Below are 14998 nucleotides of genomic sequence, written 5' to 3' on the forward strand. Positions count from 1 at the left end.
ATGCTCGAGTTATAAGCGTTCCAAATCTTGCATTTTTCCTACTTGTTCAGTGCCTAGATTTCCATTTCACCCCCTATATCTTTCGGTTAGACGTAGTCCTACGTCAAAACAAAACATCCTCATTTTACTCGCTGCGCCATCTGGTTGTAAATCCAACGTAAATTCGTCAATAGGGTTCGTATGGAGACGCGCTGTTGTTTTTATGCTTTGCTTAGAACCAGCGAAGACAAAGCGGGCGCTAGAATTTGATGTGTATAGAATGAGACGCGCATCATACAAGTGAGAAGAGATGTTTAGTATCTGAATTCTGCATCGGGTACATTTTGCGCTGTCGTGTTTATGAATTTTGTGCACTTCGCACTAATAGAAAATAAGTGTTTGCTTTGAATGCGCGCTGATGAAAATTACACTCAAGCGCAGCGCTGCGTATATTTTTTGAAGACTGCATTTCAATTAAACCCGTGTACTGTAATAGGATATTTTGCTCGTCTCAACAGTGACTGAAGCCGAGACGAGACGAGACGAATTGTTCGTCTTGTTTTCTGGAATAGGGCCCTATTTTAAGGAATAAATACAGATTTGTCCAAAAAACTATTGTTTTCATCAAAAATCCCGGGACTTTTCAGCCCATGTAGTTAAAATTGTGTCTCCTAGAAATGGAGAAAAATCTGGTTCTGAAATTTATCTTTATTCGTGATTTTTCTCTAATGACATTCTTTCGTTTCTATTTACCAACCAACTATTACTAGTTTAACACCAATAATGGTACGAGTTATTTATTGTGTCCATATCAAGGAGATAAAAGTATTTCGGAAATAAGTTCAATTCGAATGAAATTCTAAACAAAATTGTTCAAATGAATAAAATGAAAATGGAATAAAGGAAAATGATGCAGCCTACGATGATAGGCTTGTCCATGGTTAGTAATACATTACCCGATGCAATGCTTTGATGTACCTTATCGGAACCTGATTTGGGACTCGCGATCGCGATGCAGCTTCGAGTAAAGATGAATGCGCAACTGAGGCAACGTTTCCAGAATTGTGTTACACATTCGGCATGTGATACCGTCACGTGGCAGATGAATATCACTGTTCAGAAGAGGCAAGAAAAAAAAGGAATAAGCATGTTGCATGTTGTTTTTGAATTTCATAATGTGTAAACTTACGTGAGCGCCAACTTGTGCAACTCGCGGCAATGCTTCTTCAAGCGGTCGATCTGCGAGGCATTAACCGGCAACAGGTTCAGAGGCTTCAACAACGGGAATATAGCATTACTGTAAATGTTGAAGTCTCCGCTAGTCTTCGAGGATGATCCGGGAGCGGCGTCGTCCTCGACCTTCCACGAGTAATTGTTCGGAGCATGACGTACATCCAGGAATTTACGTTCCGTTTCCAATATTCTGCAAAAGAGATGGAACGTAATCATATATTCACTCATGGTGATATTACTGCTGGGAATTTTACTTAATGATGATGTGCTTCACGCTGACTTTCAGTTTCTCAATAGATACATCTCCAAACTTGGGTATGGTTTGATCTTGATCGGTGTGCAGGATGCTATCCATGGTGTAGCGCAATGCGTTGATCTGCAAAATAATGAACCAATGAAAGCGATTGATACAACAAGGTTAAAAATACCAAAATTACATTTGAAATATCATCATCGGAGATCACGACATCCAGTGCGAGTGCCAGATCGTGTTCGGGATATAAAGATTGTCCAGTGGTCTTGTCGCAACCTAATCCTGCCACGAGACTCACCACTCGAGTTTTTTCCTCGTCCTTCTTCAGTTGACAGGTTGGACAGAAGAGCAGTGTCATCAGTGCGCCGAATCCGGGTATGTTGGGCATTATAGAAGTTTGACGAAGTATCAATCGGTTTCCTTGTTCGTTCACAGAACCTGCCGTAATCAGCTTCTCGTGTGAGTCCTGAGGATTCGAGTCCAGCAGCACGGAATTGACGGATTCAGTTTCAATCGACACAGGCTTCATCACGCTACATTGTATGATAGACGAAGCACTTGTTTCTAGGGGGCTGTGTGGACCAGAGAGAACCACTCTGCAGCGGAGCTTTTCCTCGGGAGGAGCAATATCTTCGAGTTCGTCTTCTTCAGTGGCATTTTGATTCATCTCGGCCGACCGGAACACCTCCATTCGATAGTTTTCATCTAGAGAAATTTCTCGCTGCTTTCGTTCGCGTAAATCATGGTCTAGCTTGGACATATAGCTTTCTTCTGCATACTGGGCAAACTTGCGTCGAATCAGTTCAGAATTTATCGAATTTTCATCTCCCCTTCTGAGAGTTACACTTGCCACATTGTGCACCACTGAGTAAATTTCGGCCACGAATATTTTACCGAGTGTCAACTCCTTGAAAATGTTGATCGATTGTGCAGTCCATATACCCTGAGGGGAAATTATAGGAGATGGTTGAACCTCGGATAGTGTAGCTTCGAACACACGCTGGGGAATGTCCTTGAGAGCTTCAAGATGTCTATCCATCTGTCTGAAATCCGACTCTCCCATTTTTTGTATGTGGCCGTAATCCAAGAAGAACACCGTCCAAAGTCCGTCCCCCGTGCTTCGAATATTTCTGTAACTTTTCAGTTCAGCTCGAGCGTATTGGTCGCTGCCTTCCTGAACGGGAGCAGCAACCATTTGTCCAACCGCGAAGTGCCATTCCGGATCAAAGCGCTTAAGTCTACGAGAAGGAGCGTTAAGCTGGGAATGAATTTCGCCGAAAATGTCCTTATTTTTGCTATCCTCGTTTCGCAAGTAAAATTTATTGCAGTGCACAACGTGCGTCACCTGACACACAACACTAGACCGGTGAATTGGTGGCACCACCGATAGTTGTGCGTTTTTAATTACTTTCTTTCGGGGAACCCATCCGTTCGCGTCCTCCCAGTGGCCAAGATGCATTTGCGTAGCAAACTCAATCGCATCGTTATGACGCATAGTTCGGATTTCGGTGGTACGGTTTCTTGTGCCCATCTTGCGCAGCTTGATCGCACGATACACATCCGTGTGCACCTTACCTGGCATGAACGTACCATGCTGGTCACTCTCGTCGTTGCTGCCCCGGAATGTGACGAAAATGCGATTCGTGGAGCGGTCGTACATCACCTGAAAGGAGAAAACATAGACACAAATAAAGGGTGTGTCACATCAAATTGCATCACGGAAAAAACGCTGTAGAAATTCGCCCAGTAGACCGATCCTTTTGAAAATTTTAGACAGTAAAATAAAAACTATTAAATAACTTTTGGCATTTTCTTTTTTATCATACTTCGAGCCCAAGCCCGTATGCTCGCACCTTCCTCTTTACCCCGTCCATAAGGTTCTGTACAACGTCAAGTTGTAGTTTTTTTTGAACAGAAATCCATTTTCTCTTGAAGTCCGCCTCCGATTTGACAACTTTTGGGTTCTTCCGGAGGGCCTGCTTCATAATCGCCCAATATTTCTCGCGTAACTTTTGAAAAGGTCCAATGTAACATTTTCGCCAACTCGAGAAAAACGTAGTTGGAGACCCGAACATTATTTCGTGAATTGTCTTAAAAGCTATCAATCTTTATCACTGTTTTCACCACTAGCTGTCAAGAATAACTTCGTAAAACCAATCGTAACTATTGTTCCGTGATTTGAGATTAAGGTTGAAGCCTCGGAGCGAAAAATGTTACATTGGACGTTTTGACTGCCCGCGTTTGCACATTGGATATATTACGTTGCACTATAAAAATTTGAAACTAACTAATAAACAACAATCCAAATATCAGCATTTCGTTCTAAAGACTGATTATTATTGTTATCACTCGTTGAATTGCACTGAAATCGATAACAACACCTGTAAGAAACAAATTCCAAAACGACCGAAGTACGACTGCGAGTTGTTTTGACTGCTTTGTTACTTCGGACGTTTCGGCCGTCGGAGGAAAGTGGCGTCCGAAGTAACAGCCGGGTGCTTAAAATTCGAATCTGTACATTGGATATTTTTTGTATCGGCGACAAAAAGATGAAGAAGATAGATACGTGAACGATTGTTTTTGTAATACATTCAATGATTGAAAACTAATAGCGTGCATCCATTAACTCGATTTGTTTACATTTGTTACATAGGACCTTTTCAAAAATTACGCGAGATTTCTCTATTGGGCGAAGCTCCGGCACGTTGGGCGGGTTCATTTCCTTTGGCACGAAGGTGACCCCGTTGGCTTCGTACTACTCCAACACGTCCTTTGAATAGTGGCACGAAGCGAGATCCAGAAGAGCCAGAAGATGGTCGGGCCCTCGTGCTGCTTCAATAGTGGTAGTAAGCGCTTCTGTAGGCACTCTTTAAGGTAAACCTGCCCGTTTACCGTGCCGGTCATCACGAAGGGGGCGCTCCGCTTTCCGCAAGAGCAGATCGCTTGCCACACCATGTACTTTTTGGCAAACTTGGATAGTTTCTGTTTGCGAATCTCCTCCGGAACGCTGAATTTGTCCTCTGCGGAGAAGAACAACAGGCCCGGCAGCTGACGAAAGTCCGCTTTGACGTAGGTTTCGTCGTCCATTACCAGGCAATGCGGCTTCGTCAGCATTTCGGTGTACAGCTTCCGGGCTCGCGTCTTCCCCACCATGTTTTGCCTTTCGTCGCGGTTAGGAGCCTTCTGAACCTTGTATGTACGCAGGACCTCCCGCTGCTTGGTCCGCTGGACGAATGAACTTGACAAATTCAGCTTATTGGCGACATCCCGGACCGAACTTCTCGGATCACGTCTAAACTGCTTAACTACGCGCTTGTGATCTTTTTTACTGACGAAGCATCCATTTTTGCCGTTCTTCACCTTCCGGTCGATGGTTAGGTTCTCGAAGTATCGTTTTAGTACTCTGCTGACCGTGGATTGGACGATTCCCAGCATCTTACCGATGTCCCGATGTGACAACTCCGGATTCTCGAAATGAGTGCACAGGATTAATTCACGACGCTCTTTTTCGTTCGACGACATTTTTCCAAATTTACGAAAAATTGACAGTGGAGCATGGCCAACGTGATCTATACACTCTTATCTGATTATAAGCGAAAGCTGAGGATATAATTCCTAAAAATTAAATTTCTACAGCGTTTTTTCCGTGATGCAATTTGATGTGACACACCCTCTAAGATTTTTTGTTTGTTTGTTTGTTTAGGTTTTTGCTAATCGTTCATTAGGTTCATTTTGTACACTTCCCTCGATCACTAGACCTATGAAAGCGCCCTGCACTTTAGTTTCACAAATTGTATCGTGGAAACACAATACAATACTGCCCATGTTTGCATAGAAGACGTAATCACCAACACCATTAGATGGGAAAACGCATTTTTGTTGTTTTTTGACCTACAAGCATAATCAAGTAAATTTCCAACGGATCTGTCCAGTTGAAGGGTATTATCGACAAAAAGAGAGCTTAGGAGATTTTCCGGATTAAAACAAATTTTTTTCATTTGGAAAACGCTTGCGTCTATTTATGCGGACAATCAATCGTTTCAATGAACATTTGGTCGGTGTTAAAGCGCCCCATACACGCACAATATTATTGTACGAATTTATTGACATTTTTATTGAAGATTGTCCGCAAACGTACAATACTATTGCGCCTCAGTCATATTTGTGGAATGGAATTGAATCGTTTGGAGAAGATATTTAAGTTTGTGCTAAATATTGTGCTACTGGCTACTGGCTACTGACGTTCAATATTTCATCGCTTGTACTTGATGGAACCTAACACTTGTTATCCCATAATTCCAGGAATGAACAATAAACCTCAATAAACTCGAGAATAAATAAACTGTGGGCGTTTTTTATGGCCATCGCGACATACACGTACTCGAAAAACAGTCTATGAAATTTTATAGGAGAACATTTACTTTACACCCGGGACGATGTAAATGTAAACATACGCCATATTGCAAACGTCACCCATAGATCATGCAATATTTCAAGCGTGCACAATGAATATCTAAATTTTTTGATATCCTACAATATATTGTACGACATTTCAATATCAGAAACACACGCTCAATATTATTCCACAACCCCCTATGTTGTACAATAATATTGTAAATGTATGGGCCGCTTAAGTCAGAGCGGACCAAGTCGCAAAATTAAAAATTTCGGGTTATTGAATACAGTATGTTTAACATTTTGTAAGCTACATTCCGCATTTATCAGATTTGGAAAATCACGCATAGAACAGAAATAACTCATCGAAATTGTTACGAATGCTCATTGAAAACCCCTTATAGTACCAAACTTCAAACTCGTTTTTATAGAAATCATATGTTACATGGTCCGGTCTGACTTAACACCGACCATTTGTTCATATAGCCAGACGTAACCACCAGATTGTTTTGCCTGTAGTGTTAACATTTACCTTTCCGATAATAGTTTAAACGTCTCCGTCGATACTTTCAGTTGTTGTCGGATATCAAATAGGTTTAGGAGAAATTCCAATGGACTAACCATCACATGAAGAAATTAAATATATTGACGTAGGACTACGTCTAACCGGAAGATATAGGGGGTGAAATGAAAATCTAGGCACTGAACAAGTAGGAAAAATGCAAGATTTGGAACGCTTATAACTCGAGCATTTCTCAATAGATCGCAAAGGTTTTTGCATCAATTGATAGGAAATATATCTACGCATCTATCATAACGAATAACATTTCATTTTTCTTGAGATAAATAATTGAATAATTGTGAAATATCAAGCATTGTCCAAATGCACTATGTGCCCATTTTTGATTGGTCCATTTTGTGCTCCTCAAATCGTACCGACCAAAACGGGCAACCAGAGCAGCAGCGAAATAGCACGATTGGAAAGGAAAAAGAAAAAAATGAACGAAACATTGGTCGCAGTCTCACACATGCGTAATTCTCGAGCCAGCCAGTCAGCTTAAAAATCCCCGCTCCGCTGCCGTAACGATCATTCTTTGTGTGGACACCGAATGGACAACATCGTTGCTGGACGAGCTGGACGGCGAGGGATCGAGTGCCTTTCTCAAGGCAAGAGGGCGGAGGTGGTAGCGCTGGAGTAGAGTAGAGTAGAGTTTTCAAAGGGCCTTCTCAAGGCTAGAGACGAATGAACTGCAAAAGTTTAAAGTCTCTATAATACAATACCTTCCTTCCTTTCGTAACGATCATTCTCATTTAAACCGTACACCACATAAGTTCGCATCACAACACGTCAACAAACCAACCCGAGCAGCCATGTCTGGACATGGCAAAGGAGGAAAAGTGAAGGGAAAGGCAAAACCCGCTCGAACCGTGTCGGTCTGGAGTTCCCCCCAAGGGTAGCTAGGCCGAGCGCGTTAGTACCAGCGCACCAGTCCACCTAGCCGGCGTTTTATAGTTTCGGCCGCCGAAGTGATCGAGTTAGCTGGCAAAGCTGCTCGCAACGATAATAAAACCCGCATTCGGAACAGAACACATTCGGTTCGGTGGACATCAAGACAACAGGCAGTTGCAGCGAGTGGCGAGTGGCAAACGCAATCGCAAAACGGCAGCTGGTAGCAGAAGAAAAAAGTTTGTTCTTTATACAATCTGCTTTGGTGGCAAATCCAGAACAAGGCGGCATCGAGGGCGTTCGAAATGGTTTTTTTCAAAACCACGAGTATAAAGTTTTCTAAATTGTGCTCGAGTTGGCTTGCAAAGCTGCTCACGACAATCAGAAAACACGCATCAAGAACAGAGCAGCTTCGGTTCGGCGCTCATCAAGGCAACAACTAGTTTCAGCGAGTGGCAAACGCAATCGCAAAACGGCAGCAGGTAGAAGAAAGAAAAAGTTTGTTTATACAGACTGCTTTGGTGGCAAAACCAGCCACCGTAAAACACGGCGCTTTTCATGGCCATTAAACCTTTCAAAGAAGAGTTATTAAAAGTTTTTCACAATACCAATGCATTCTAAAGTGACATAATATGACATATAATATAAACTGTTTTTTTTGTTTATGCTCGTTCTTGAACTTATTGGTGGTTGGGGTTTTTTAAATTGATCATTCAGTTTTCACAAACCCATGTATGGTTTCCGAATTAAAAGTAGCTTCAAATTACAACACATTGTATGCAGGATGGCATTAAATAATTTTCTCGGTAACAAGAACTGCTTTCTTTAGTTGATAACTGATGTTGAAAATTGACTGACGTTACATCTGCATTGCATAGAGAAATAACTAAGGAGCAACACGATGAGCTATGTATTTCCTGCTGCTCTGTTCTTATTTGAAAGGACTTTAATCCGAAGGTCATCCGTCCCTGTATTTACTGTTGGTTTTGACGTAGGACTACGTCTTTCATTACTATACCGGGATGTAAAATCAAAGTTTCGAAAACGAAAGCGTTACGCCGGAGACCGAGATTTTGAGCGTTAATATCTCCTAAACAACTGAATGAAATGGTATGATAAACACTTCATTCGAAAGTTAAAATGTCTACGCGTTCTATACTTGTTACTTTTTGATCCAAAAACTTGTTTCAATAGTCTTAAAATTGCTTTCAAAACAGGCTATTGAAATCACCAATCGGTATATAAGCGAGCGCCGCTCGGAAATCCACTCAGTTCTAATTGAACAGCGATTGGAGCATGTTGTCGCTGTTGTGGTGAAGCTCTTCGTTTATCATGAGAGCGCGGATGAACGGTGTCACCAAAAGCCTGTTTGTGCACCTTAGGCCAGACATGAATCCATCAGGAGGAGAGTGATGCCACAAACGGTTCCCCGGGAAGATCTCGAAGCAGCCGCTACACAAACACACACATACACGCGCGGGATTCTTTCCGTTAGGATGCCATTCAGCATCGAGAAAGATCCGGAAAATAATCTGCCAGTTCCTCTGGGAAAGAGTTTATTTGAATGTTTTCTATCCATGTAACACTGTGACCAAATATGTTTCAATCAAGTGCTATTAACAGAATGTTATCGAATTAGTATTAACCACTGGTGGGCTTCCAGTATCGAGGAAAATGTGGAAATATCTAATCGTTACTGAAAATAATCTGCCAGTTCCTCTGGGAATTTAAAAATACATTCATGTGAAAGAGTTTATTTGAATGTTTTCTATCCATGTAACACTGTGACCAAATACATTTGGTTTTGTGATTTTTCAATCAATCGCAATTAACAGGATAGTTTCTGAAGATTATTCTTCCCCATCAGTAGGATATTTCCGTATCCAATATTGTATGCGCCCGCAATTGATTATTGCTCAGTCGCCGAAAGTTCCGAGCTCAGAGAGTTCATTCCCCTGTAGTTTGCCTTCCAAATTGCCATCGTAAACCACGCCTTCTCTCGATTCAATCACGCACAAAAAGCATACTTAAGCGATATTCTGGTGGTGAGACGCATTCATTTTTCGTGAGGACATCGACAAGACAACATCGTTGCTGAGGATGCTGGACGGCGAAGGATCGAGATCTGCCCTGAAACGCAAGCAGATTGTTTGAAACTGTGAGGGAGCACAGAGAAGCCGATCCTTCAGGAGAAGAGAAGGTGACCATCGAAGCAGCCGCTACACACACACACATACACGCACGGAATTCTTTCCGTTTGGATGCCATTCAGCATCGAGAAAGATCCGGAAAATAATCTGCCAGTTCCTCTGGGAATTTAAAATTACATTCATGTGAAAGAGTTTATTTTGATGTTTTCTATCCATGTAACACTGTGACCAAATATGTTTCAATCAAGTGCTATTAACAGATGGTTATCGAGTTAGCATTAACCACTGGTGGGCTTCCAGTATCGAGGAAAATGTGCAAATATCTAATCGTTACTCAAAATAATCTGCTAGTTCCTCTGGGAATTTAAAATTACATTCATGTGAAAGAGTTTATTTGATTTTTTTCTATCCATGCAACACTGTGACCAAATACATTTGGTTTTGTGACTTTTCAATCAATCGTAATTAACAGGATAGCTTCTAAAGATTATTCTTCTACTTTTTTTCAAACTGGTGAATTTATATCTGCAGACATCTCTCTATCGCATGAACCTCTAAAAATTATATTTTTAAAATTTCACTATTTTAAAAAAAATCGGTAAACGTGAGAAAAAACGTTTTAGATCGCATTTTTTTTTTCAAGCGGCCGCCAGTTTGTCAAAAAACAGATGTTTTTGACTTGTCCGAGGTTCATGCGATAGCGGCATCTTTACTGATTCAGAATCTGTTCGACTTTTTGACGTAGGACTACGTCTTTCATTTCTATACCGGGATGTAAAATCAAAGTTTCGAAAACGAAAGCATTACGCCGGAGACCGAGATTTTGAGTGAGAAATTGATCCAGTAATCCAGATGAAGTATCCACTCGGTATCTTATCAGTAGGATATTTTCGTATCCAATATTGGATGCATAAAACCTTGTACCTCCAACGTAACGCTCTCGTTTTCGAAGTCCCCCAAATATTCATTTATCCATTCATTCAGAATGGATTCAGATTCAACTTCAAACAAAGGATCACTGAATCAACGAAAGTCCTACGTCACCATTGCGGTTATACCATAGATATAACCCACTTTCTGTTTGCCAGAACACTTATAGCTCGTTTATTTCTCGACAGATCGTAGAGTTCGTCTCCAAAACCTCAGTTCTTTTTCATTTTTATTTACTTTGTTTGAGGAGACTACAAATCTTACAATTCATTCGTCTCCGAAACCACAGCTTAAGGTACGGTAATGTGCTCAATAGTGAAATATATGATAGTGAACGAGCTGATGACCACCTGTGTATTCCCTATCACAGCCATCATTTTGATTGTACGATATGTGTATACTAGAGATGTGCCATCCGCTCATGAGCTGTTCCGAAGAATCGACTCTTTGAAGTGAGTTGACGCGGAACAGCTCGCAAAAAAAATCAAACAGCTCTTCAGCTCACTTTGATGATGATGAAGGAGAGAAAAGAGCTGTAGAATTGAAGAGAGTGTGTGAACTGTAAGATTCAAATGAACTGACCGTCTCTCGCTCTTCGTGTTAAGACATCAGTTTAGTTTCATTTGTCCCTCGTCTTTTCAACTGTTATATTCGCGTTGACGGCATTGAGCTTTGTTTACCAGTTTAGGGGGCGCCAAAAATAATAATTGGCTCTCAGGCAGAATCAACACGTTTTTAAAATTCAAATTATTAATGAAAATTGACTTTTGTGTATCAAATGAGTATTCTATTTCAATGAAAAACACTTTGTTTGCAGGCGGTGCAAAAATCTCATAAGATTTTTTTTTTTTTTGAAGAAAACTTTCTATTGTAATGTAAAGCCTCAGTAAAAATGTCGGAAATGTTGTACTCGCCGAGTCTGTTGTAAATAATAGTCTGGAATACGTGTTTCAAGTAATTAATAATATGGTGTGAAAAATTTCATTTGAATTTTAACATTTTCAAACTGGCTTCGTGGCTATCGAGTTTGGGACCCAAATTGAAAGTCGGCACTGACAACTGAGCTGAAGAGCTGTTCATAAAGAACAGCTCATTTAGATGAGCTGATATGATCAGAGCTGTTCATCATGATGAGCTGATTTGCACACCTCTACTAGTAACAATACAGTAAGGAGTTCGGCTCCTTTAAACCTATGTAACTGAGCCTGTAAAAATAAACGATTTAAATAAAAAAAAACAAGCTTGGAATCATTCGTAAAATTTAGTCATTTACCCATCCCTAATTAGAAACTTAGAACTTTTCGAACAAACTGAAACAAAGTACACTCACCTTCATATTCTGATGCCGGGAGAAATCGCCCTCACTGAGGATTTTTTTGATCTGAACCGTGTACAGCGGTCCAATGTATCGCTCATGATCGAAGCCGGTGAAGAAAACCGTATTACATGGATCTCGTCCGCCGAGCTCGGTGAAAGATTGTCGCTCCAGCATTTCCTTGCCACCCACCGTCATGGGTACGAAATAATTCGGATAGAACGCTCCAGCCATTATGACTTTCAAAATTACAGTCTTCTCGCGGGTTGTCCACGAGACTCGATTCGCTCCGGACACTTCCTTCATTCCGACCCTGTTCAGGCGATCTTTGAGATCACGAATTAATTCTGCCATATCCTGCAGCGATTTTTGATCCAACGACATCCGACGACACCAGTTTAGCATATCTCCGCCATCACCGGTTTGCTCCTTCCGGCTTCTCCAAGCAATGTATGCGTTCAGAATAGCGATTCCATCACTTCCTGAACCATCGGCCCAGTACATTTTCTGGGAATATCCCTTCACAGTGGATTGATTTCTGAATATATTCTTCATATTCATTCCCGCAGCGATGATTATTGCATCATCCATCACGCTGAAAATATAGCCCAATACAATCAGCTTGGCCATACGCAAATCGATTGGCAATTTTGACACAACTCTGCCCAGATACGTCAAATCTCCATCCAGTTGCTCATATTTGCCTTTGACCATTTTCAGCAGCGCACCAAGCTCTTTCAGCTGCAGGACGGTATTCCGAATGTCACTCAAATCGGGAGGATTCATCGCCAGGGCGAGAATGGAATGTGGTGGGCCCATTTCGAGTTCCTTAGCCTTGAGAACCACATTTTCCAGGGGGCAGCGAACCATTTCCGGCGAGGTTGAAAGATTCATACGCTGCTCATAGAACCGACGATCCACCAATCGATACACGCGACCATTCATTACACGTCCAGCACGACCGGCACGTTGAATACAATTACTCTGTGCTGCCCATTCCGTACGTAACGAGGTTAAATTCGTTGTGGTATCGGTGAACTGAAGACGATGCAGACAAAAATCAATGACATATCCTATATCCGGTACTGTGATAGAACTTTCCGCAATGTTAGTCGAGAGAATGACCTTACGTTGATCAGGACCAGGGCGCACGAAGACTTGGGCCTAAATAAAATTTTAAAATTTCATCGATATTCCTTATCCAAGTCTATTCATCATTTACCTGCTCTTCCGTAGTGAACGAAGAATGAAGACATTTGATCAGTAAATTGGGTCTATGTTCTTTGTGACAAACACGTCCTAACAGTTCCTCTAGGCATTCCTTCATTCGCTCGATCTCATTCAATCCCGGAAGGAAAACAATGATAGATGGTTTGTACGCCAGATTACTGTCAATCTCCGATCTATCAATATTCAAGCGATCGCATACCAACACTAATTTGGCCGCAAGATAATACATATTTTCAGAAATATGTGGATTATCGTACTCTATCATGAAGTCCGTTTTCAGTTTGTCCAAATCGTCGAAATAGTATTCGTTTATAACAAACTGTCTGGATCGGTCGACAGACAGAATGGGAGCGGTCAGATAACCGGACTTTTTTGGAATTTTGAAGTATTCTGAGAATTCTTTCGCGTCGATAGTAGCTGACATGAGAATGATTTTGGTCTTAGTGGAATTAGTTGCCAGCAGACGGCGAACGACTATCAACAAAAAGTCCATATCCGATTCTCGCTCGTGAATTTCATCCAAAATAATATGTGTGTAAGCTGACATTGATTTCGAAGTAATCAGCGATTGTAACAACACACCAGTTGTCACGAATAGCAAACGGGTGTCCTCACCCAGTTTTTCCTTAAGACCAACTTTATAACCAACCAATGAACCCAGTTCACACTTTCGTTCGTCGGCAACGCGTTTTGCGATGGACATAGCGGCAATTTTACGCGGTTGTGTGACAATAATATTGCAGTACTCCTTTCGTTGATAGGCCTCCTCAAGGATGTATTGCGGCACTTGCGTCGTTTTACCACTTCCAGTGGGTCCCTTCAGAATTACAACCGCGTTGGCCCGAATCAGCTGCATTATAGAATCTTTTGATTGGCGAATCGGGAGTTTGTTATGTTTCACGGTAAAATTGTACCGCTGAAAAAGCGGTCCCATCATCTCTTTCGCCTTCAGTGCTTTGGTATGCTCTTCGTCTTCATCGTTCATCAAAGCATCATCGTCGACATCCTCCAGGTTTGTATCGCGAGAAGTTGATGGACCAGCCTCAGACATAAAAGCCTGAAATCAAATGACAATTAACCACCTTTGAATAAAACATTGCATTCCTAACGATTACATTGATAAGTTGATTCTCTTCCTGCTTAACAAATTTCCCCGCATAGTCCTTGCCCAACTTTTCGCGTTCGGGCAATTTGTTGAAAATGGTTTTATCCTCGATTACTGTTGCGTTGCAGTAACCCCCGGAGATAACCACTCGGTTGAATGGTTTACTGAAATCGAAAAAATCGTCGATGTCGTCCATGTTGGTTTTTTTTTCGCGATGCAACGCTGCTTTGTGATCCGATTAAATGCCACTTAGTGATTGCTTTTATCGCTGAGTCAATAACTATAGAGATTCCGTGTTTTCCACTACTATTTGCTTTATAGGTCAAACTTTTTACATATATCGAAATACTGAACAGCACAGCAACATTTTACAATACTTCACCGCATACGGAAAGTTTCGCAATGAAATGTTTGAACTGAAGCAACATACACACTGCTAAAAGGACACAACTGTCAAGGTAGGTATATTATGGAGAGGGTAGGAACAGTGTGTTAAAAACATTTAAAAAATGGAAGGCGATGAAAGATAATTTATAGGAACAAATTTTCTTTAAATCTCACGTTTATTAAGTCTACAACAAAAATGATTCAATGATGTTGATTTGCAGCAGCAGCACTGTTAAGCAACTTAATGATTTTTCCATACTGCAAGCTCCACCCCACAGCGAAGGAGTTGGACATCCTGAGGCACTTTGTGTCCACCAGATATAGCTGATCTGGTATTTACAATATCATCTCTTTGCCGCTCCTTAAGCCGGGAGATCCAAGCAACCGGCCAAACGGTGGAGAAGAATCTGGCCAAAATGGACATTTTTATGCGGAAGCGTCAGACGAGACCGGCCGTATGTGGGCAGCATGCAGTCACCCAGCAAACATTAAATCGCATAACAAGCGTATATATAACATCCCAGCAAACATTAAATCGTATAATTTTGCACGTGCCAAGTCTTACAAGAAATCC

General features: G+C 41.4%; 1 protein-coding gene across 1 annotated transcript; it reads right to left on the reverse strand.

Moving 5' to 3' along the window:
- Positions 1–749: 749 nt before the first annotated feature.
- Positions 750–14458, reverse strand: LOC129768609 (probable ATP-dependent RNA helicase spindle-E). Its single transcript, XM_055770364.1, has 7 exons — positions 14048–14458; positions 12925–13989; positions 11718–12866; positions 1650–3128; positions 1467–1588; positions 1169–1402; positions 750–1091 (listed from the first exon to the last, which is right to left on the reverse strand). Exons 1-7 carry the CDS (start codon positions 14231–14233, stop codon positions 959–961), a joined length of 4368 nt encoding a protein of 1455 aa, XP_055626339.1. The 5' UTR covers positions 14234–14458; the 3' UTR covers positions 750–958.
- Between the last annotated feature and the right edge of the window lie 540 nt (positions 14459–14998).

Source organism: Toxorhynchites rutilus, chromosome 2, assembly GCF_029784135.1.
Source record: "Toxorhynchites rutilus septentrionalis strain SRP chromosome 2, ASM2978413v1, whole genome shotgun sequence".
In the NCBI taxonomy this organism is placed as follows: Eukaryota; Metazoa; Arthropoda; class Insecta; order Diptera; family Culicidae; genus Toxorhynchites; species Toxorhynchites rutilus.